Source organism: Hipposideros armiger, unplaced genomic scaffold, assembly GCF_001890085.2.
Source record: "Hipposideros armiger isolate ML-2016 unplaced genomic scaffold, ASM189008v1 scaffold_696, whole genome shotgun sequence".
Taxonomy (NCBI): domain Eukaryota; kingdom Metazoa; phylum Chordata; class Mammalia; order Chiroptera; family Hipposideridae; genus Hipposideros; species Hipposideros armiger.
Genome location: NW_017732046.1, coordinates 152,158 through 177,540, shown reverse-complemented (window position 1 = coordinate 177,540; position 25,383 = coordinate 152,158). Strand labels below are relative to the sequence as shown.

General features: G+C 38.5%; 1 protein-coding gene across 2 annotated transcripts in view; it reads left to right on the top strand.

Moving 5' to 3' along the window:
• RPAP2 (RNA polymerase II associated protein 2) overlaps window positions 1-24,977 on the top strand; it is an 83,070-nt gene extending 58,093 nt beyond the window's left edge. For both annotated transcript variants that reach the window (XM_019626986.1, XM_019626987.1), the window contains 2 exons: window positions 13,934-14,083; window positions 24,419-24,977. In XM_019626986.1, coding sequence (XP_019482531.1) covers window positions 13,934-14,075 — 142 coding nt within the window. In that variant the 3' untranslated portion in view covers window positions 14,076-14,083; window positions 24,419-24,977. The remainder of the gene's footprint in view (window positions 1-13,933; window positions 14,084-24,418) is intronic.
• The last annotated feature ends 406 nt before the right edge of the window (window positions 24,978-25,383 follow it).

Here is a 25,383-nt window from a genome sequence, read left to right as displayed (position 1 = left end):
TCAAATCTGAGACTGAGCTCATCTTCTCTTTCAAATGTCGCTTTTTCTCTGGTGATATTTCCTAATTGCCCAGAATTAAAATCTAATTTGTCTTCGGTGTTTCTCTTGCCCTTATCTCCCATATCTAATCAATTGTTGAGTCCTTGTAACTTCTCTTATTCAGTTTTTCCTTTCCACTGCTACTAGCCCACATCAGGCTTGCATTACTTGCCTAGACTGCTGCAATTACCGTATTTGCCGGCGTATAAGACGATTTTTTGGCCCTGAAAAATATGCCTCCAAGTGGGGGGTCGTCTTATACACCAGGTACACTTCAGATAGACTGCCCATAGTGCTTGCCCCGTGCCATAGTGGCCTCCCGATGCCCGCCCACTTCATTCCACATACCGTTCAGGCATCGGCAGCGCTGCTGGGTGTATGCTCGGCTGTTATGCGATTTTGCTGTTATGCGATTTTACCACACTCGCAAAATCGCACACAGCCGACCATACACCCAGTATGGTAGCGCAAAATCGCGAATCGCGATACCATACTGGGTGTATGGTCGGCTGTGTGCGATTTTGCGAGTGTGGTAAATTCGGGTTACCGTATATTTCTTTACATATGCATTGAAGATTCGCGATTTTGCGCTATCATGGTGCCTGTTAGAATGTTGAAGAGCTCGCACTTGCGCACTAGTGAGGTCCCAGGGAGATGCTGATGCAAGGGTGGACCAGACTGCTATAGTGACAGGGCGGGCAAACAGGGAGCAGGGACCAATCAAATCAGGCTTTGTATACAGCCAACAGCCAACCACAATACTGCACCATTGTACAGTACAGCATAGAAAATGTCGACCAGTCAAACCCCTATCATCCCTATCATGGCACCAGCCAAAGGAAAGAAGTATGATGCAAATTTTAAACTGAAAGTTATAAACTTTGCTAAGGAAAATAATAATTGTGCTGCTGCAAGACAATATGGAGTAACAGAAAAGATGGTTCGGGACTGGAAATCAAATGAGAAAGCATTAAAGAGTATGCCAAGGGGTAAGTGTGCATTAAGAAGGGGCACCCCACACTGGCCAGAACTCGAAAAACATGTAGCAGACATGGTGGCTCAACATCGCCAAAACGGTTATGTGGTGACACAAAATACAATACGCTTGTTTGCACTTCAGTGGGCCAAATCAAATCTGATATTGTTTTACCTTTTATTTGGTGTGTGGAAGGTGTGCGGAAGAGGGGGTAGTCTTATACGGCGAGTATATAACAAACTCTGTATTTTGAGTGGAAATGTTAGGGGGTCGTCTTATACGCCCAGTCGTCTTATACGCCGGCAAATACGGTATAGCCGTCTTAAACAGGTCTCCTTGCCATGTGTCTCTTACCTCAACTGGTCCGTCTTTCCTCCAGTTATAAGAATAATCTCACTAAAGCTTAATTCTGATCAGGTAGACCTTTGCTCAAAAACCGAGTGATGCCCCAATTTCTCTCATGTAATTTTGTTTCAAATTCAAGGCCCTGCTAAAGTGATCCCAACCTGCCTATCCAACTTATTCCTCTTTTGTGTCCTTACGTTGTGTCCCCTGACTATTTCACTCTATAAGCATCTTTGTTATAACTGTGAACTGTACTTAAAATGCCTTATTTTTCTTATCTCTCTTTCCTGGTCTTCAAATGTCAAGTGTTCAAATACCACCACTTCCTTAGAAGCCTTCTTTAACCCCCCAGAGGTAGAAATAATATCTTCCTTGTATACATTCCTATAGATGAGACATTTCTTTGGGACCATATTACCTTCTGCTTTGTTACATAAGTATTTATGTAAGGATCTCATATCCTTTACTATTCAGTTTTCCAACAGTGTATTTAACAAGTATAACAAATGATAAGAACTGTACAAATTTATTCACTTCGAAAATTGAGCAGTAGTTCTCAACACTGGTTGTGATTTGAATCACATAGGAGCTTTTAAAAAGTACTAATACCTGATTCAAAGATTTTGATGCATTGGTCTGGGTTTGGGCCTGGACATATATATTTTTTTAAGTTCCCCAAGTGATTGTACTTTGTGCAGACAGAATTGAAGAAACACTATCTTTAATTCTATTGCTATTATTAGTGTGCTAGGTAGAGATATGTTAAGTCAGTTACCCTGGCTGTGTCTGCCAGGATTTGCTTGCTTAGAGGCATTTCTTAACTTTCTGCTAAAATCTTCATTAGTTAATGGTGTTTGGAAGGTGCTTCTTGGTTGTCAGGAGAAAGGGTGAATTAGAAACAATAGAATTGTCAGTTTCTTTAGCACATTTTATTTTGAATGACAGATCTCAAAAATTATTTAAACAGCACATATAAGTGGGCCTTTGAAATCATAAGGTATACTCAGTTCTTAAAATGAATCAGACATGTGAACTTGCATGGTAGTGGTTAGAAGTGTAAACTAGTGGGGAGTACTTGTGGAGTTTTTTGCTCATCTCTTACTAACTACGTGACCTTAAGAAAGTCACTTGAACCTCACTTTGGAGTTAACACTTGCAACAACTTCACAGAAAGGTTGTAAACCAACAAGTTAGTTTCATAAAGAAAAAATCTTTTTACAAACTTGGAAATCACTGGTACTTCTTACGTTTGAATCAGTAGTTGAGATCCTGTCACAGAGGGAACTGGGAAAAAGAACTGATATTCTTCAATGGAAACAAATTAATTTCCTTCAATTTAGAAAGCCACCCACCATTTTAAAGTATCTGAATTTTTAATTTTAAACTGAACTCTGACCTCTTGGCACATTTGTTTCCTTGCAACTGTAAAGTCATGTTTACTATTTACTTAAAAAACGACATCAACCGCAGCTTAGGAAAGTGCCATGAAGTAGTGACCTCTGCACGAGGCCCAGGCCATGTTACTTTAAGGAAAAAGAAAAGCTCTTCCACAGGGTGCCTTTTTGTTTCCTTCCCTGTGCCCCAATGGCTGCTGTGTTACTTGTGGGAGGAAGCGAGGGGCCACAGATTAGACAAATGTTTTTAGAGAATCGTTGACAGAATTGAATTTTCTTCTGCCTTCTCCCTGTTAAGAAACAAGCGAGTTGGAAAGAGTTATGTTAAATACAAAATCCTAATTACTTACATGGTAAAGAGCCCTGACTATACAAATAAAATTCCTTTTTAAAGTTTATACCAGAATTTTTTTTCTTTTTTTTTTTTTAATATCTGAGAGAGGCATTTTGTAAAATGTCTTGGGTTTGTGTGGGCCCTCAAATTTCTGAAAATAGATGACATTTTGACCCATTGTGTTACTTACTGGTCACAGCTCTTTGTTTCAGTTTTGAGTGTATGTTTGTGCAGACAGAGGTATTCTGGTTTAATCCTTTGTCATTTAGCACTTGTTCATGTAGAGAAGAAGGGAAAATCCCACTCAGTTTTTACAAGAAGACAAAATATGGGTGAAGTAACAGTTGTTACTGCCATGCAGGAAGAAAAGAATAGTGAGACTTGATAGATAAGCAAGCTGCCTATGTGATAAAGGTGTCAGTTTTTAGCACTGCTCTTAGCCAGTTGGACCCTGGAGAAATCCCTTACTCTGTCCAAAGCCTCAGTTACTTCATGTCAAAAGGAAACTAGCTGGCTAGGTTGGGACTAAGTCACACTTGAGGAAATTAAGCGATGGTATAGCCTCACAAAATAGGAGGCTACATTTTATAGATTCTTCACTTCCCCAGGCTGTTATTAATAAACATGCCTCATCTGTTCCAGAAAACTTTTGTTTTTGTTTGATTCTAAGCCCCCAAAGTGTCAGGTATCGTAATATCTGTTCTAATTGGTGAAGTGAGAAGCATAGGGCCTGTGCATGTAAATGTGGAAAGTATTTCTGTTTAACAGAAATTTTACCTTCTCCTTCCCAGCCCTAACTTCTGAGGGTTGAGAGAATGTAAAAAATCCTTTTAAGCCCAACATTAACTTTCAGCAGTCTCTGCATGTTCATCACCTTTATGCGTGGTAATCAGCAGGTTTCCCTACTGCAACAGAACTCTGTGTGAACCCCATAATTTCTCAAATCTGATAGGTACAGAAAGTGTGTGGCTTTTCACTTCCTGTCCCTTCCTCCAACCCCAAACCCCAAAGCAAAGAAGCATGCTTTCTGGTGACATTTATTCATATAGACATTCTCACAGCTTTTTCTTCCCTTAAGATTATGTTGAGTATGAGAAGTGTTGTTCGGTATCGTTTACAACAGCCTACCAGTTTGATTCTGTGAGTTTGTAAATCAGTAATAAACTCTCAGGAAACTCCAAGAGTTTTTGCTTCTCTTAGTTTCGAGGGTCAGGGTAAGGGGTATTGGTGCCATGTCATTTAGGCAAGTGCCTGATGTGATTTTCACATGTTTCACACAGATTATTCAGGAAAGCATAATTCAGACCGTGCTGTGATTTCCAGTGTTCCGGGAGCTGCACTGTGTATTCCCCAGTGGGAATCAGTACAGTGAGTAAAGCAGTAGGGACCACAATCAGGAAGGCCATTGAAAAATCCAAGTTTATTACTGACTTTTAGTGCACTACAAGAGATGGATAACAGAGTTCCCTCGGTGGTTTAGCTCCACTTGTTCAATAAGCCACAGCTTTAACTCTATATAGCTTTCTCCATTGGTAAGATCAAACCAATGACTCACAAAATTACAGGTACTTGATCTGAGGCTTAATCAAGAGTTTATACAGCTCTGAATCCTTGTATGGAAAGATCTATAAAAATGCCACTTTTTAATTAAAAATCTCTCTCTTGTATCAGTTGTCAAACCTTAAAACTCCTCTTACTACTGTGTATAATAATTCCTGTTAACCAGATGTTGTTTGATAGCTCAGTAATAACAAATGGAGGGTACTTGTCCTAACCTGACTTGCAGTCTCTCTTTTTGATGTGCAGCATATGTGGAGCAGTCAGCTAAATAAAGGTCTTATCATTAAGATACAGTTTGACACTTAGCTTTTTGCTTTTGTTGTCATGCCATTTACCATATGGTAAAGAACTAGTTATAGAAGGCTGACTGTCTTTTCAGAATAGAGATTTGAATCAGCGGCGTTTTCATGAGAAATTTCCTCTCTTGTTTGTGATTTATACATTGCAAGTTGTTATGTCGTTGTTTTTTTAATTATATTCTCCAGCGTACAGACTGCTTGTGGTAAGCCATCCTTTCAGTGTTACCTGTAGAGGTTTTTATTCACACTTAAAAGAACTTGAAGGAAAAAAATTGAAACATAAAAATCTTTTGTTTTTACTCATGGCCAATCACATTTTCTGTTGTTTTAAAGGTATTTCCTACATAAAACACATCGTTAAATACAAACTATGGTATATTACTGTTTTTTGTTTAAGTAGAAGTATTATAGTTATTTGGGCCCAGTTTATTGTGATTTTCTTTGATACTCACTATTAAAGGTTGCAGGACTGGAATAGAAGCTTGAGTCTTTTTCTTTTTTTTTTTTTTTTTAAAGATTTTTTTATTGGGTAATTGAGGGGTTGGGAACAGTACTGGGAAATTAGGGGAAGGGGAACAGACAAGTTGCTGTCGTTTTGTTCTTCAATCTAGTTGTGGAGGACGCTGCTTCACTGGCCCAAGTTGGCACCATCATTGCGCTCTTCCCTGGCGAGGCAGATCAGTCGCCGGCTTCTGGACGGCCGCTCACTGCGGCTGCTGGCCGCTCACGCTGGCTGCTGGCTACACACCGTAGCCCATGGCAACCCACTGCCACAGGGACTGCAGCCTACGCCGTCACCAGCGACTCACGGCAGCCCAGCTCCAGGTTGAGCTGTTGTTCAGCATCTTAGCTGTAGAGGGCAGTGTCACTGGCCCTCATATGTGGGATCTGAACCGGGGCCCTCTGGCATCCCAAGCGAGTTCTTAACCATCGCGCCACTCGGCCGACCCTTGAGTCTTTTTCAATATATAATAGAGTGGGAGTTCTTTAATGAAAAGTTAAACAAATAAGTGATTAGCATATCATAATTAATAGTGTATAGTAAAGGATTAGGGGGAAATGAAGATTGTAGGGAGTCAATTTAACAAAAAAATGGGGGAAAGGGCGTTGGATAAGGTTCTAAGATTGTACTTCAAAAGTGACTGAGACGTGAAAGATTTTATTTCATGATATCTTTCTGTGGAGTGGGAGATATGTTGTTTTATGTTCTGAAGTAATGAATTTGGACAATATTTATACTCAAGGGCACTATATTTTAGGAAAATGAGACACTAAAAGTATGTATAGGGGAAAATACCAATCTGAATAAGGAGCAGTCAGCATCTATGAGGAAAGATTAAAAGGACTTGGAATTAATTGGGAACCATTTCAAGAATATGAAGGAGTAACTTTGAAGAGCTCACCCCCGACTCCAAAAGAAAAGTTCTGTGAAGGAGAAAATAAAATTCTGCAAGAGACATTTAGATTATATATGGGGAATAATGTCTAGAATTTAAAGTTTGTTAACCATTGCTACATGCTACACATAGAGGTGGCATGTAGAATCCCCCTCTTTAAGATAGTGGAGGTACTTTATTTGCAGTCTTGTGTAAAGGGACCGAATCACTACATTTAAAAAAGGATCTTGAGTCTTTTTTTTTAGATCATTTAGATCATTTACCTTTTAATGGGAGGAGACTGAAAGGAAGTATAGATTCCAAAAACAGTTGAGTTCTTGTTTTGCGGCTACATTCTGCTACTTTCATTGACCTAAAAAGAGTAAGCATGCATCCCATTCAGGAACAGTAATAACAGCCAGAAATACACAGAAGTAAAGACCTACATTACTTGGATTGTAGATATATTAAATTGCTCTTCCTTTTGATCAAGTAAATCTCACCTCATTTAGAGTGAAAAGAATTTCTCCTCCTTTCATATTTCACCTGTGAGACTAAAGTACTTTTGCTCCTGAGGAGGGTATTATCAAGCACCCACTTCAAGGCCTGCCCCTTGTTCCACAGTTTCTCTGCAGGACTGCAAGTGAATTAAAACTGGAAGCCAAGCCTGCTCAGTTGCACTTAGTACCACTCACTCTTGGTCAATCTTAGTACTTTCCTGACAACACTTGAGTCCCAGACAAGTGGAAATGAGGAGGGGAAATGGAAGAATAAGTGGTAGGTCTTGAATTAATGCTTGGTGCACCTGATGAATTTGAAGCTTATCTCACCTTAGTGATGGATGTTCTGAAACATTCTGGCAGGAAGGTGCCACTATGTGCGAGCAGGAGGAGTCAAAATATTTCCTCCCTTCCTTCCTCTCAAAAAGAAAGGAGAATTTTATAAAGAAGAAAAAACACTTCAGTAAGCACAATAAATAAGTGGACTCTTAAGCTGTTTCTTCATTCAGCAAGTAAATATTGATCATCTGCAGTGTGCTAGGCATGAGGGATATAGTGAACGAGTCATTACTCTTATGACATTCGCCTTCTTTTAGGTGGGAGATAGAAAGTTAACAAGCAAACCAGTAATAGAATTAGAAAAGAGTGAGAATTATGGAGACAAATAAAGCAAAATAAGTAGAAGGTAAGGATGAGGATGGTTTTCAGATAGGAGAGGTGACATTTACACAAAACTGAATCACATGAAGGAGCCCAGTGTGCAGAGGTCTGGGGGAAGAGCATCCCCAGGAAAGAAAACAGCCAGCCTGAACCTTGACCAACTAAACCTCGGCATATCTGAGGCAGGATTGGTCAGTTTGACTGGAGTGGCGTAAGCCAGGGAAAGTTCTCTCTGCAGCTGGAAGGTGTTATGAGATATTTTTGGTTTCTTTAAGCATCTTCCATGCTTTCACAGACCAGACCCCAAATGTTCTCAAATCAAATGGTTCCTTTGTGTTTTCATCTCCTGTTTTAATTGTTCTCATCATCAGAACTATAGTATATAAAGCATTATCTTAGTGTTCCTTTTAAGTTAAAATTGGTGCATAACAGTCTTCTAGTATAAAGGTTGGCAAACTTTCTGTAAAGGGCCAGGTTGTAAATATTTTCAGCTTTGCTAGCTCTATAGTTCCAACTGCTCAATTCTGCTGTTGTAGTGCAAAAGCAGCCATAGACTATATAAATAAGTGGGTGTGGCTGTTTTTCAATAAAACTTCATTTACAAAAATAAGCAGCAAGCTGGATTTAGCTCACGGACCCATTGAGAAGTGCTAATATGGGGAAGAGTCAATTTTAGTTCTATAGTCGTTCACCAAATTATTAAGAGAACAAGCCTGTGGGGAATACAAAGATGGATGAAGAAAATGTGATCCCAGGCTTCCATCTGTCTGGTGGGTGAGAAAAATATTTACAACTAACAATACACATTTTCATATTATTTGAAATATTTATAAGAGTGTATTCATGTGACTGAAACAATGAAAATAAAAGGAAATAAAAAGGCCCAAAGAAATTGGATTTCTCCTACAAGTAGTTATTAAAGCGAGAGAACAAAGTGATGAGATCTATGAGAGAGGATTGTGATGGCAGTGTGGAAGAATGGATGGGAGTGGGAGACCACTTAGGAGGCGTAGCTGTAGTCCAGGCAAGAAGTAACTCATCTGAATTAGAACAGGTCAGTGAGAAGGGAGAAGATGAAATGAATTTAATAGATACCTCAGAGGAGAGTCAGCAGGACTTGGAAACTGATTGGACAAAGGACATTAAGGGGTAACAGTTAAAGATGACTGAAGTTTCTATTACCAGAAGGTTTTGATGAAAATGTGAGGTCAGAAATTCAGGTTTGAACATAGGTATTTGAGGTACCTTTTGGGCATCCAAGGAGAGAAAAATCCCAGGACAAAAGTTAGAAATTTGGATCTTTGGTATTCAAAGCCGTAAGATGGGATGTAGAAGAGGGTCAATATAAATTAGGTAAGACCTGTCATTTGTGGGTTGGTGAAAAAAGAAATGCCAACAAGAGGGATTGTAAAGAATCAGGAGTAGGAGGAGAATCATGACAGAGAGTGTCTCAAGAGCCAGAGGAGAATTCTAGGAAGAGACAAGAAGTGATCAGGGACCTCAAATACTGCAGAATCAACTGGGAAGAGAACTAAGAAGGGGCTTTTAGATGTGGCAATTAAGAGACCGTTAATGACCATGAAAAGAACAGTTCCAGTAATAAGTCTTTGTGCATTTGTCATTGGGCCTGGCTTGAAGCACATGTAGGGGCTGTTACTAGTAGTGCTTTGTGGTTTCCAGAGCCCTCTTCCATGGTCACTGCCAACAAAAGCAGACTCTGTGGAACCCTGTCTTCAAGTTCAGTGCAATGCTCTTCTACATCAGATAGGCCCTCAAACTCCACTCAGCCCAACATCACATATCTTTAGGGAAGCATATACCCTAAAAAACAATGCCAGCAGTTTCTTAGTAGCATCTTTGGCAATGGCTGAAACCAACTCCTATCATTGACCAAAACCTTAATAGACTGATAAAATGTTATGATCTTGCCTCTGATTCATCTGTGCTGGCAGGCACAGAAGCCTCTTGCTACAGAGGTGACATGGAAATTCAGCAAATGCCCAGTAAGCAGCAGGCTGGAAGAATAGGCAGATAGTCAATTGCTATTACGGTAAGTAATAAAACATATTAAAGTAGATGAGCCCAGGACCTGGAAAACATAAAGATTATATATAGTCCTTATTAAACTTTAAATGTAAATTACTTTGGAGATAGAGGCAAGTCATAATTCTTTTGAATGGATCATTCATAAAATCATAGTATACTATGACTAAGATTTTTCAAGATTCAGCATCTTGATATATTATTCATTATGACTTTATAATTTGTCAAAACCATCCTTCATTTTTTTGTATTCATGAGCCTGGTTTCTAGAGAGGATGATTTTAAAGAGAGAAAACAATTTTTACATGGCTCTAAGTAATGCACTGGATTATTAATGTTTAGAGGTGCACAGGAACTATTAGAGTATTTATTCATTTATACCTCGCCATATTCCAAAAAGGATTTAAGTCAACTTAAAATTTTTAGAAAGTTAATATATATATTTCTATGATCACTTACATACTGTGTTAGGGACTGGGGGATGGGGAAGAAGTCATCTTTTCAGTTAAAGATTAAAGGGGAAACGCAAGGTAATAAATAAGGTTAAAGGAAATCTTGTTGGCTAACTTTCCAGGAGTATAATTATGCAACAACACTTAGGGCTCATGTGTTAAGCGTAGTCAGGAAATCCCAGCTCCAGGTGCCTAAGGATTGCTATTTATCCCCTTGATGACTAGCTGCAGAAATCTCTAGGCCCCAAGTTGATATTCCTGTCTCCCAACAGACACCAGACCTTATATTGGGTTGTCGGAAAAGTCATGACTCATTTTTGCAACAAAAAACAGAAAAAAATACGTCATGACTTTTCCAACAACCCAATATGATTTATCTGTCAGCTCTGCCTCCTGCTTCCAGCTACTTGCCATTTATATATTTGTAGTCCTTCGTTCTCTAAAGCAAATTTAAAACATTCTATTTCTTCTCCATATTCATTGAAGCCTCAATACACATCAGTCAGGTAAATTTTAAATTTACAGAGTGCTGGATCTAGAGCCTACAAAGAATGAAAGCTAGCATGACAGTCAAGGGCAAGGGCTTTCTGAAATAAATTGCCTAGGTTAAAAGCCCTGACCTGCTACTTACTCTGTGACCTTGGGGAAGGTACTTCAATTTTTTTATGCCTTCATTTCCTCATCCATGAAATGGAAGCAATAACTACATTTCTCAGCATCACTGTAACAGTTAAAGGACATAGTTCATGCTTAGTACATGTACATAGTAAGTATTTAAAGGTAGCACACGATAGCTGTTGATATTGTAGTCATTATCATAACTGATTTCTTAAAAATCTGTTCATCTACAGTATCATACTTGAATTTTGCAATAATAACTTAAGGAACTTAAAGTGTTATTAGCCCCATTTTACAGATGGATCCTAAGGCTTTAATGTTCATCTTGCCCAAAATTATAACAAGCATTCCTGGCAAAGAGCTAGATTTAGAACAGTGTTATGTGAGGGATTTCTCCTATGGCTTGCCAGTTAGATTGGGAAGTGAATAGGTTTCATCTCAGGAGTCAGCTCTAAACAGTTGAAATGGTTGCTCAAAGCCCTGTTTTGCAGATTCTCAAAGCAGGTCCAGGTTCATTAAGAAAGCAATGCCTAATTGATTAGCATTATTTGCCATGGGCTCAGGAGCATGGAGCAGGATTGCATTGTTACTTTCCTTTTTTTTTTTTTTTACACTTATCTAAAGTTTCCCATTAGCCCTAGTTTTTCTTTATGAACAGAATTTTTAGGTAAATTTGAACACATCTTATAATGAAGTTACCTAACTTATAGAGTAAATATATTCCTATAAATTTGCTAGAGAAGTATTACTATTTCTAAAATATTTTCTAACAAGGGCAATTGATGGGATAATTCTCTTACAAGCTGTTTCTCTATAACTCTCCTCATTTTCTGCTCTTGTGAGCACACAGATTGAAAAATCTAGTAGTCACCATTGAGGGTTAAGTTTTGAAACATACTAATTACACTTTGAGAAGTAATTGAGAAAACTTTGTTTTCATATATGAATCAAATACTAGTCTCCTTGACTATCATTTTAAATGCACACAAAAGCTAGGTTTCTATGGAGTTAACATATCTGATCTGCCTCCTCTGACTTAGTTTTATTTTAGCCAATGTTATTCCATTCCCAGTATCTTTGGTCTTATTGTGGGGAAACAGCAACATTTTATATATATATATTTTTTATTTTTAATTGGGGGATTGGGGGGATGGGAACAGTGCTGGGGAATTGGGGGAAGGGGAACAGACAAGTTGCTGTCCTTTTGTTCTTCAGTCTAGTTGTGGAGGACGTTGCTTCACTGGCCCAAGTTGGCACCATCATTGCGCTCTTCCCGGGCGAGGCAGATCAGTCACCGGCTTCTGGACGGCCACTCACTGCGGCTGCTGGCCACTCACTGCGGCTGCTGGCCACTCATGCTGGCTGCTGGCTACACACGGTAGCCCATGGCAACCCACTGCCACAGGGGCTGCAGCCTACGCCGTCGCCGACGACTCATGGCAGCCCAGCTCCAGGTTGAGCTGTTGTTCAGCATCTTAGCTGTAGAGGGCAGTGTCACTGGCCCTCATATGTGGGATCCAAACCGGGGCCCTCTGGCATCCCAAGCCAGTTCTTAACCATCGCGCCACTTGGCCGGCCCAGCAACATTATATTTTAAATGTTGACATCACCTAAGTGTGGGAAAAGCCAGAGTTGACTTCGGGGTTCCACCTTCTTTGCGGGAAGCTGCCTCAGGAAAATCTGGCCACAACTACCTACATTCCCCCAACTGCCCAGAATGGGCTTGGAATTGGAAGGCTGGGGTAGTTCTATTTCCCAGTATGAACTACCTTTGAGGAATACCACCAGACAAAGCTCATGAAGCATGAGAACCTGATACTCCATCGCCTAGTTCTAAAGAAATATAGGAAAAGTTCAGGAAGGATACACTTACAGTGGTTTTCTCATTTAGAACTCTGGATTTCACTGGACTGTTGGAGTCACCTAGTTTCCAGTTCTTGCTAGGACACCTTCAGGGAGATAGAGAATTTACTACCTACTCAAAGTCCTGGCCATCCCTGAACAATTCTGACAAATTTTTACTTTTGCTTTCTGTATAAAATGGCTAAGCAAGGAAGAAGTCTGTCTCTCAGAAAATAACATTTCCCATTCCACACACACTACTACAGAATTTGCTGTGCCCTGATTTCCTGAGCGTTATTGATTTAAATCAGAGTTATTTTATTTATATTCGATGTGCCCAGTGGGAATGACCAAGATTAAATGAGCATCTGGACAGTCTGGGGAATATAATCAATAATGTTGTAAATATTTTTTAGGGGGCCAGATGGACTCATGTCTTGTTAGGGAGACCACTTCATAGTCAGTGTAGAGGCCTGACCACCGCACTGTATTTCTGAAGCTGATGTTGAATAATAATGTATGTCAACTATAATTATATATACATATAGTCACGGGACGTGGAGTAGAGAGTGGGAATGGAGGGAGTCAATGGAATTGTAATAGATAAGCATATCGGGGGTGGGAGGGCAGTAGATGGGAGAGGGGGTTTGTTTCTGTGCGAAGGGTGAGAAGGATAACTATTGCAATGTTCTATACACCTGAAACTAACAATAAAAAATAAATTAAATAAATAAATAAATGAGCATCTGAAAGAGCTTTGTGGGGGAAAAAGAATTTTCTCCCAAAGAATGTAACTTGCACAGGTTCTGTGAAGCATGATCTCTGGAGATTTAAAAAAAAAAAAATTACGGAAATAATGGTTTTTAATCTTTGTGATTAGATTTGTCACTTTTTTAAAATCATGCTTACTAGTCATGTTTCAATGTGAATTACTTTTAAGAATCTATTATATGCAATCAATCTTTTGGGGTATTTACTGGATGTGGTTAGAGAAAAAAAGCAATGTTCCTTATAAAGTTCTTATTAAGTGCTTTATAAGATGTAATTCAACTATTTAGTGTTTTAAAAATAAAAATGTTAAGGTTTTCTCCAAAAGGTAATCTTGTTTTTTATATATTGTCTTTTCCAGGTGACATAATCCAAACATTCAGTTAGGTTTTTAAAGCAATTCTCAGCTCTAAGCATCTGTCCACAGCCTTCTTTCCCCGAGTGGGAAGACTTCATTAATTTTCTTTTCTGAGCACAATTTTGGTAGTTTTGCTGGCATGATGAAGAACATGTTACATAGATTCATGCTTTTAGGCTTCTTTCTCTACTTAACAATATGTTTGATCTTTCAATCTTTTCTTGAGATTTCTCTTCTGCTTTTATTAGTAAAGCCTTCTCTCTCTGGAAATGTTGTTAAATCAGAGAGACTTCATCTCTCTGCCATGACGAAAGCCCCTTAATACTTCCCATTTCATGGATGTGTATTTAATATTTTTGTTTGTTTCAGACTGACACCGATTCTTGGCATTCAGAAACATTCTCAGGAAAATGTGGTGTTTACACAGTTTATAGCCACCCTGCTTGAAGAATTACATTTAAAGAATGAAGACCTTGCAAGTTTAACCTTCATATTTAGAACCAGCTGTTAGCCAGAGTGGTGAGTTGAATATTATTTTGGTTTGTTTTTCATTTGTTGCCTGTTTGGATTCTTTTTTCATATTGGGAATTTTAAAAACCAAGTATAGACCTCATGATGTCCTCAGCTTGCTAAGGAAGAACATGACATCCCTTAGTTTTCAGCTGCCCCACTCACTTCCTGTCCTCTGTTGTAACTTTGTGCCCCACCCTTGTTGTTATTATTCCTCCTTTATAGGCTTACCACAGTTCTGTTTCTTGCAATCCAGGAAACTCCCACTATCACCTTCATACTCAAACCTAGACCATCCCGAATGTACCATTTGGTAAGTTTCTTCCCAGGAAGTAGCAGTTAACTTCAACCCAACTACTGCAGTGATCCATTCAGAGTATCCTCATCCTACTTCCCTCTTCAAAGAAATCACCCCCAATCCAGCCAACACCTTGGTAATCATGTGCAAATTAGCAGGTGAATTTACAAATCCGGCTTTGCTGAATCCTGACCCTACTCCCAAATACATAGCCCTCCCCTACTATCCCAAGTTCTTACCTATTTCAGTACTGCCCATCAGACTGTCCCCTCACTCCTCCTGCCGTAATCATTACTCTTCGTCTCATCCTCTCTTGCTTCTCATTTCACATAATCTCAAGTGCTAAGGTAGTTTTTAAAAAATATTGTTATTGAAGTATAGTTGGCATACAATAGTATATTAGTTTCAGGAATATAACATGATTCAACATTTGTATACCTTATGATGTGACCACCACACGATGTCTAGTAACCATCTGTCACCGTGCCAAGTTATTAGAATTTTATTGACTATATTCCCAGTGCTGTACACTACACCTCTATGGCTTTTTTATTTTATAACTGGAAGTTTGTACCTCTTATTCCCCTTCATCTTTTTCACCCATCCCCCACCTCCCCTCCGGCAACCATCAGTTTATTCTCCATTTCTATAACTCTGTTTTTGTCTTGTTTGTTCCTTTTATTTTCTAGATTGCACATATAAGGGAACTTATATGGTATTTGTCTTTTTCTGACTTATTTCACTTAGCACAATACTCTCTGGCTCTATCCTTGTCACAAATGGCAAGATTTCATTCTTTTCTATGGCAGAGTAATACCCCAGTGTGTGTGTATGTGTTTGTATGCCACATCTTCTTTATCCATTTATCTATTGATGGACACCTAGGTTACTTCCACATCTTGGCTGTTGCAGATAATGCTATAATGAACATAAGAATGATTATATCTTTTCGAATTAGTGTTTTTGTTTTATTTGGATAAATGCCTAGAAGTGCAAATGCTGGGTTGTATGGTAGTCCTATTTCTAATTTTTTGAGGAATCTTCACACTGTGTTACATAGTGCCTGCATCAATTTACAGTCCCACACAACCATTCCCGTTTCACCACATCCTCTCTACCACTTATTTCTTGTCTTTTTGATAATAGCCATTCTGACAAATGTGAGGTGGTATCTTGTTTGATTTGCATTTCTCTGATGATTATTGATGTTGAGCATCTTTTCATATGTCTGCTGGTCATCTATGTGTCCTCTTTGGAAAAATATCTACAGAGGAAAAATGTCTATTCAGGTCCTCTGCCCAATTTTTTTTTTTTTTTAAAGATTTTTATTGGGGACTTGGGGGAAGGGGAACAGACAAGTTGCTGTTGTTTTTTGTTGTTGTTGTTGTTGTTCTTCTTCTTCTTCAGTCTAGTTGTGAAGGATGTTGCATCACTGGCCCAAGCTGGCACCATCATTGCGCTCTTCCCGGGTGAGGCAGATCAGTCGCCGGCCTCTGGATGGCCGCTCATGGCGGCTGCTGGCCGCTCACGCTGGCTGCTGGCTACACATGGTAGCTTATGGCAGCCCACTGCAGCAGGGGACTGCAGCCTATGCCATCGCCGGTGACCCACGGCAGCCCAGCTCCAGGTCAAGCTATTGTTCAGCATCTTAGCTGCAGAGGGCAGTGTCACTGGCCCTCATATGTGGGATCCGAACCCGGGCCCTCTGGAATCCTAAGCCAGTTCTTAACCAACGCACCACTCAGCCGGCCCTCTGCCCAATTTTTAATCAGGTTGTTTCGTATTTTTTATGTTGAATTGTATGAGTTAACTTATATATTTTAGATAGTAACCCCTTATCATATGTATCATTTGCGAATATCTTCTCCCATTCAAGTAGGTTGTCTTTTTGTTTTGTTGATGGCTTCCTTCACTGTGCAGAAGCTTTTTAATTTGATGAGGTCCCATTTGTTTATTTTTACTCTTGTTTCTCTTAACTATGGAGACATATCCAAGAAGATGTTGCTAAGACTGACGTCAAACTCTTCTCTTCTAAGAGTTTTTTGAATTCAGATCTTACATTTATGTCTTTGAATTTATTTTTGTGTATGGTATAAGAGTGATCCAGTTTTGTTTTGGTTTTTTAGGGGGAGTTTTTTGGCATGTATCTGTCCAGTTTTCCCAACAGCATTTATTGAAGAGACTTTTCATTTCTCTGTTTGATTTTCATTTTGATCATTGTATATTCTTTCCTCCTTTGTTGTAGCTTAATTGACCATGTAAGTAAAGGTTTATTTCTGAGTTCTCTATCCTGTTCCATTGATCTATGTGTCTGCTTTTGTGCCAGTAGCATACTGTTTTGGTTACTGTAGCCTTATAGTATAGTTTAAAACAGAGAGTGTGATGCTCCAACTTAGTTTTATTTTCTCAAGATTGCTATGGCTATTTGGAGTCTTTTGCAGTACTATATAAATTTTATGATTATTTGTTCTAGTTCTGAGAAGAATGCCGTTGGTATTTTGATAAGGATTGCATTTAATCTATAGATGCCTTTGGGTAGTATGGACATTTTAACTATATTAATCCTTCCAATCCTTGAGCATGGTGTATCCTCCCATTTTTTTGTGTCGATTTCAGTTTCTTTCTTCAGTGTCTTATAATTTTTGGAGTATAGGTCTTTCACCTCCTTGGTTAAATTTATTCTTTGGTATTTTATTGTTTTTGATGTAACTATAAATAGGATTGTTTTCTGAATTTCTCCTTATCAAGTTCATTATTAGTCTATAGAAATGTAAAGGATTTATGTATATTAATTTTGTATCTTGCTACTTTATTAAATTTGTTTATTCTAATTGTTACATGGAATCTTTAGGGTTTGCTATATGTAGTATCATGTCATCTCAAATAGTGACAGTTTTACTTCTTCCTTTCCAATAAGGATGTCTTTTATTTATTTCTTGTCTGGTTGCTGTGCCTAGGACTCCCAATTCTATACTGAATTAAAAGTGGTGAGAGTGGGCATCCTTGTCTTGTTCCTGATCTTAAAGGAAAAGCTTTCAGCTTTTTGCCATTGAGTATGGGCCTGTTATATATAGCCTTTATTATGTTAGGGTATGTTCCCTCTGTACCCACTTTATTGAGAGTTTTTATCATAAGTGGATGCTGGATTTTGTCAAATGCTTTTTCTGTATCGAGATGATCATATGATTTTTATCCATGGTTTTGTTGATGCAGTGTATCACATTGCTTGCATTGAGGATGTCAGACCATCCTCACATCTCTGAAATAAATCCCACTTGATCATGGTGTATGATTTTTTAACGTATTGTTGAATTCGGTTTGCTAATATTTTGTTGAGAATTTTTGCATCTACATTCGTCAGGGGTATTGGCCTGTAATTTTCTTTTTTTTTGTAGTGTCTTTGTCTGGCTTTGGAATCAGGAAAATGCTTGCCTCATAGAACAAGTTTGGAAGTGTTCCTTTCTTTTCAATTTTTTGGAATAGTTTGAGAAGGATAGGTATTAATTCTTCTTTAAATGTCTGATAGAATTCAACTGTGAAGCCATCGGGTCCCAGACTTTTGATTCTTGGGAGTTTTTTTATTACTGCTTCAGTTTCGTTGCTAGTAATCAGTCTATTCAAAATATTTTTTTTCCTCATTCAGCCTTGGAAAGCTGTGTGTTTCTAGAAGCGTATCCGTTTCTCCTAGTTGGCCCAGTTGGGTAGCATATAATTGTTCATAGCATTATTTAATGATCTCCTTTGTATTTCTGTGATATCAGTTGTCACTTCTCTTTCATTTCTGATTTGGTTTGTGTCCTCTCTTTTTCTCTTGATGAGTCTGGTTAAAGGTTTATCAATTTTGTTTATCTTTTCAAAGAAGCAGCTCTTAGCTTTATTTATCTTTTCTATTGGTTTTTAGTCTGTATTTCATTTATTTCCTTCCTTCTACTGACTTTGGGTATTGTTTGTTCTTTTTATTTTTCTAGTTCTTTCAGATGTAATGTTAGGTTGTTTATTTGGGATTTTTCTTGTTTCTTGAGGTAGGCCTGTATAGTTATGAACTTCCCTCTTAGAACTGCTTTTGCTGCATCTCACAGATTTGGGAAAGTTGTGTTTTCATTTTCATTTGTCTCAAAGTATTTTTTGATTTCCACTTTGATGATTGGTTGTTTAATAGCATATTGTTTAGTCTCCAGATGTTTGTGTTTTTTCCAGTGGTTGATTTCTAGATTCATATGGTTTTGGTAGGAAAAGATGCTTGATACGAATGATTTCAGTGTTCTTGAATTTATTGAGACTTGTTTTGAGGCCTAATATGTGATAATTAGGAGAATGTTCCGTGTGCACTTGAAAAGCATTTATATGGTGCAGTTTTGAGATGAAATGTTCTGTAAATATCTTTTAAGTCTATCTGGTCTAATGTGATGTTTAAGGCCACTATTTCCTTATTGATTTTCTGTCTAAATGATCTATGCATTATGTGAGTAGGATATTAAAGTCCCTTCCAATTATTGTAATACTGTCAATATCTCATTTATGTCTGTTAATATTTGTTTTAGGTGCTCCTATGTCGGGTGCATAGATATGTACAGTTGGTATATCCTCTTGTTGGCATGACCTCCTTTATCATCATGTAATGTCCTTCTTTGTCTCTTTTTACAGTCTTTGTTTAAAGTCTGATTTGTCTGATATGAGTATTGCTACCCAGCTTTCTTTTCATTTCTATTTGCATAGAGCTTTGCCCACCCCTTCACTTTTGGTATGTGTTTGTTTTTCAGTCCGAAGTGAGTCTCTTGAAGTCAGCACATAGTTGGGTTTTGTTCCTTTATCCATTCAGCCACCCTGTGTCTTTTGATTGGAGCATTTAGTCCATTTACATTTAAAGTAATTATAGATAGGTGTACTTTTTTCCATTTTGTTCATTGATTTTTGGTTGTTTTTATAGCTCTTCTCTCTTCCTTTCTTTTCTTGATCTTTTCCCTTGTGGTTTGCTGGTTTTTTGGTCTTTTGTTTGGGTTCCTTTCCTTTTTTTTTTTTTTAATTTTTCTAGTTTTCTGGTTTGTGGTTACAATGAGGCTCATATATATCCATCTATATCTATAATAGTCTATTTTAAGCTGATAGGTATTTATGTTGAAACGCTTTGTAAAAGCACTACATATTTACGCCTCCCTCCCTGCTTTGTTTTCATGTCATATTTTAGATCTTTCTGTTTTGTGTATCCCCTATTTATTGTAGTTATAGTTAATTTTGCTACTTTTTGTCTTAATGCTAGCTTTTTTTTCAAACATAGTTTTTTTTGTTTGATTTTTGTTTTTTTTTAATTCATGAGCATTTTTTTTTAAGATATTATTTATTGGGGAATTAGGGGAGGGGAACAGCATTGGGGAATCGGAGAAGGGGAACAGACAAGTTGCTGTCCTTTTGTTCTTCAGTCTAGTTGTGGAGGATGTCGCTTCACTGGCCCATGTTGGTATTATCATTGCGCTCTTCCCGGTTTGAGGCAGTCACTTGCCAGCCATTGGAAGGCGGCTCACGGCAGCTCACGAAAGTTCACACCCGCTGCTGGCCAGCCCCAGTGCAGCCTACACCATCTCTGGCGACTTACTGCAGTCCAGCTCCAGGTCGAGCTATTGTTCACCATCTTAGCTGTAGAGGGCGCAGCGCCACTGGCCCTCATGTGGGATCCGAACCGGGGCCCTGCTGCTCAGAGCTGGCATCCCAAGCCAACTCCTAACAAACGCGCCACTCAGATGGCCCTTTATGCTAGCTTTTTAAGTGGCTGATTTGGTGAGTTTATTATATATTTGCCTTTACCTGGGAGATTTTTCTTTCATGTATTTTCTTATTTCTTGTTATGGCCTTTGTTTTCTGCTTACAGATGACCCTTTAACATTTTCTTCTAAACCAGGTAATTAGTGATAAACTCCATTAGTTTTTGCTCATCGGGGAAATGATCTCTTCTTCAATTCTAAATGTTAGCCTTGCTGGGTATAGTATTCTAGGTTGTAGGTTCTTTCTTTCAGCACTTTAAATATGCCCTCCCACTCCCTTCTGACCTGTAAAGTTTCTGCTGAGAAATTAGCTAATAGCCTTATAGGGCTTCTCTTGTACGTAACTGGTTGTTTTCTTCTTGCTGCCTGCAAGATTATCTCTTTAACTTTTGCCATTTTAATTATGGTATATCTTGGTGTGGGCCTCCTTGGGTTCTTCTTGTTTGGAACTCTCTGTGCATCCTGGACCTGGAGGTCTGTTTGTTTCCCAGTTTAGGAAAGTTTTCAGTCATTATTTCTTCAGATAAATTTTCTGCCCCTTTCTCATCCCCTCTGGGATCCCTATAATGTTAATGTTCCTGTCCCCTCTCCAGGGGTTTACATCTTTTTTCTTTCTTTCTTTCTTTCTTTTTTTTTTGTTTTAATTCTTGTGCCTTTTTGCTGTTCTGATGAGTGATTTCCACTATTCTGTCTTCCAGGTCACTAATTCATTCATCTGTATTATCTAATCTGCTTCTCATTCCTTCTAGTGTATTTTTCATTTCAGTTATTGTATTCTTCAGCTATGATTGGTTCTTTATTATGTTTTCTAACTCTTTGTCCAAATTCCCTCTGGGTTCCACTCTCAATTTGGTGAGCATGCTTGGAACAGTTTCTTTGAATTCTTTATCAGGCAGATTACTTATCTCAATTTCATTAGGGGTTTTTTCTAGTTTGTTGTTTTGTTCTTTCATTTGGAACACGTTCCTGTCTTCTCATTTTGTTTGACTTTCTGTGTTTGTTCCTATTAATTAAATGTAATGCCTATCTCTCCCAATCTTGAAAAAGTGGCCTATGTAGAAGCAACCTTTGTGTAGGCTGTGTTCTGGGTTTTGGCAAAGTCGTTGGAGTCAGTAGGTGTCTGGGGCAAAGGCTGGCCAGGAGGAGTGGACTTGGGGTGGGGCAGCCCAGTGCACATACATGCATGCACTGGCTCCCTGTTAGTCTGGTTGAGGCTGGAGTGAGGTCCTGCCAAGGCAGCCCAGTGCATGCCTGCTTTGGCAGCCTGTTGGTCCTCCTGGAGTGAGTTCCAAGTGGAGTGATGCCCTGTTGATTTAGTCGTCCACAGTCAGAGCAGGGATCCAGGCTGGGCAGCCCAGTGCACTCACACCAGCAGCCTTGCAAATCCGTACCTTCCTAGAGCTCCTGCCTGTGCTATCCAGGTGGAGGGGTATGTACACAGTGTTGCTCACCAGCACCTCTGATCCCAAAGAGTTTCCTTAGATCCCAGAGTGCTCTCACAGTTCCCGAGCCTTCTTTATGTGGCATCTCTCTCTCTCTCTCCTTTGTTGTACAGAAACTATTCAGTTGGCCCTCTGTTGCCTCAGGAGGAACTGCTCTAAATGTAGGTGTGTTTATGGGAGGGTAGTTAGCTTCCTCCTATGCCACCATTTCAGACCTGCCTGATAGGTACTGATTTAAGAAATGCATCCTAAACTATAAATGAGACCCTCTCAGAGAGCATTTCCTTTTTATAATTTAAAAAAAATGATTGAAAGTTAAAAAAATACAAGCTCTTTTTAAAAGTTAAAATTATACAATACAGAATTGCATATATAATTTTAAAAAGGAAAATTTGCCCCTAAACTCTGCCTTCAATCCTGTCTCTTTTCCAGAAGCACACTTAATTTACATCATTTTATGTTTTATTTGAATTTTTGTAAAAAAAGAAAACTCTTCAAGCAAATCTTTAAATATATGAGAAAGATATTTGAGAGAGGTATTTTGGCAGGCAAGAAAGAACGATATCCCTTTATTGAACCTGCTAAAAACTAGAATGTGTGGAATCAGTACTGTAACTGTCTCTCAACTTATACCCAGTGACCTTTTCAGATGATCCTGTTCCCCAGAGGATCCTGTAAAACAGAACTCAAATTGGCCTTTATAATCATTAGGCCTAAGAATATTTGAGGTTTTTTTCCAGATAGACTTAAAACAAAGAATGCCTAACCCAAGGTCCTTCCAGACCTACTTTAGTGAATGAGAGGCAGTTAAATATCATTTTTAATTAACACTTAAAACTTATATGTAAACAAATGGTGTTAAAAGTAATTTTAAGAACTTCCAACAAGATGTTTTAAGTAGAATTAACAGTTACCCTGTGATCATTGTTTATTTGCATTATTTGTGTAAATAACCAAAGGTAAACCTTTTCCCAAACTTTGTTAGTATTGTAAGGTATTCTGAATGAATGAGGCCTTATTAACCTAATTTTCCATATGAGAAGTGGAGATGGTTGTGATTAGGTGGATGGATTTTTTTCTGTTTGCATGATTTTTGGAAGCTGTAAATTCATTTGAGTATAAAGATTTTAATGTCTAATAACCTTTTCAAGATTAAATTACTACTAGTTAATATGAGGTGTGATCAAACAATATGATGTATGTTTAAATTTTGTAAAAGTTTATTACAGTAAAAGACACATTGCCATTAATCTCCCTCAGAATACTCCCTTGCACTTCAAACACACTTAATCCCATTATTCTTGCCACTTTCTGAAGCAGTTCTGGAAGTCCTCTTTCGTTGAATGTCCTTAGTTGCGCTGTCGTGGCTGTCACGATGTCCTGAATCGATTCAAAACGTTTACCTTTCATAGTCATTTTGACTTTGGGTAACAGCTAGAAGCCGCATGGTGCCAGATCTGGTGAATAAGGTGGATAAGGACACACCGTAATGTTTTTATTTGACAGAAATTGCCGTACCAGAAGCCATGTGTGACAAGGAGCATTGTCATGATGGAAAATGAAACCTTTTACTCATTTCTCAGGCTGTTTTCTAAGCACATCATTTCTTAAATGCTCCTAAAGACACTCACAAAAGAGGACTTCCAGAACTGCTTCAGGAAGTGACAAGAATGATGGGATAAGTGTGTTCAAAGCAAGGGGGAGTATTTTGAGGGGGATTAATGGCAATGTGTCTTTTACTGTAATAAATTTTTTTTTGTAATAATATTTTTTATTTAAACATTCACTATATTTTTTTAATCAAACCTTGTATATGTTAATGTGCTTTCAGTAGCACATAACAGGAAAAAAACTCAGCCCTAATTTTTCTTATGGTGGTATTTAGTTATCTTTTGCTGCTTAACAAATTACTCCAAAACTTAGTGGCTTAAAACAACAAACATTTCTTTAATCTCACAGTTTCTGTGAGTTAGGAATCTGAATATAGTTTACCTGCAACCTCATGAGAGACTGAGTCAGAGGCCCTAAGCTAAACTATCTGCCAGGGCAGTGATGTCATCTGAAGGTCCCAACAAGAAGAAGATCCTCTTCCAAGCTCATTTATGTGGTTGTTGGCAGGATTAGTTCCTCTCAGGTTGTTGAACTCAGGGCCTCTGTTTCTCATCAGCCGTTGTTTAGAGACCTCTCACGGTCTCTGCTAACATACACCTCTCTATAGTGCACCTCACAACTTGGCATGTGACTTCCCTCAGAGTGAACAAGTGAGACAGTACCCAAGATGGAAGTCACACGCTTTTTGTAACTAATCTCAGAAGTGATATCCTATCACTTTTGCTATATTCCATGACTAGTTAAAAAGTAATCACTAGGTGTAGCCCACACTCAAGGTGAGAAGATGGTATAAGGGCATGAGTACTAGGAGGCAGGGATAATTGGGGGCCATCTTAGCGGCTGTTTACTATAGGTGGCAGAATTGCTCAGTAGTTCCCAGCTTTTTATTTATATATATATATATATATATATATATATATATATATACACACACACACAACTCTGTCAACACTAATTGAGGGCACCCCTTAATCAGTCCACATGGCCACAAGAATGCTATGAGCTAACCCAATTGTTCTGGGAATGAATGGCGATGGGGAGAAGAGGAATTGTCTTATTGGCCAGACCCATCAAGGCCAACCCCTTGAGCTCAATATGAACTTGGGTCTAATCTATCCACACCACTGTTGTTACATAATGAGCACAAATGGAATGTATATTGGGAAAACAAAGTGTTCCAAAAACCTGTTAAAATATTTTAGGTGTTTAATTCAGACTTTTTTTTTTTTCTTCACAGGTAATAATCCAAGAAGACTGAATAGAAAATCAACTTCTCACCATTTCTGGAATTCTAGCCACAATTATGGTCTCATGGTGACTGATAACTAGTTTTGTTCGCAGAAAACCCTTTACCGTCTTAGATTTCAAGTGCCTACCTCCTAGTCCTTAAATGTACAGAGTGACTTCTCCAGATAGAGGAGAACCATTATTCCAACAAGGATAACCAAGTCCTTGCATCCCTTGCTATAAGACATATTATTTTTATTTATTTGAAAATGCAAGTTAAAGTCTTAAGTTGAAATTTAAATGACTATTCAAGAAAATACAATGACTGGTTTTTTTTTTCTGGCTGATACCAGCCATCACATCAACTTGACCAAAAAATTGGGAGAAGTCCGATTTTAGCCTCATAATCTAAACTCTAGATTCTGAAGAACAGTAAAGAGGTCAATAAATACAATCTAAGATAAAGCACTTTAGAAGTCTAGTCATTAGTTTTTTAAAAGAAGCTGCCTGTGCTGTAATGTGGTTAACCTCACAGGTCCAAAACAAGAGTCCTCAGGACTCAAGGAAATTTAAAAAATAAAATAAAATAAAAAATAAAACAATGAATCTGTAGTTTTGTTTGTTTTTAAGATTTTATTGAGGAATGGGGAAGGGGAACAGCAAATTGTTGTCCTTCAATCTTAGTTGTGGAGGGCGCAGCAAGCTTACCTCCAAGTCCAGTCGCTATCCAGCTACCCATCAGCAGTGTAGTTTGTTTTTAAGAGAGACAATCTCTAGACTTTCTAGTGCTTTTTCAAAATGTGTGGGAAGCATGCAAGTTAGCAGGGCATCTAGGGTAGTTAAAGGGGGTGCCTCAAATGGACAATTTGGGCAGCTTTACTGGAGGGCCAAGAAAAAAATCAGATCTATACTCTTGGACACTGGAAGAAATGACAGCCACTCAAAGCGCCCAACCTTGGAAAGGGGCCAGAAAGC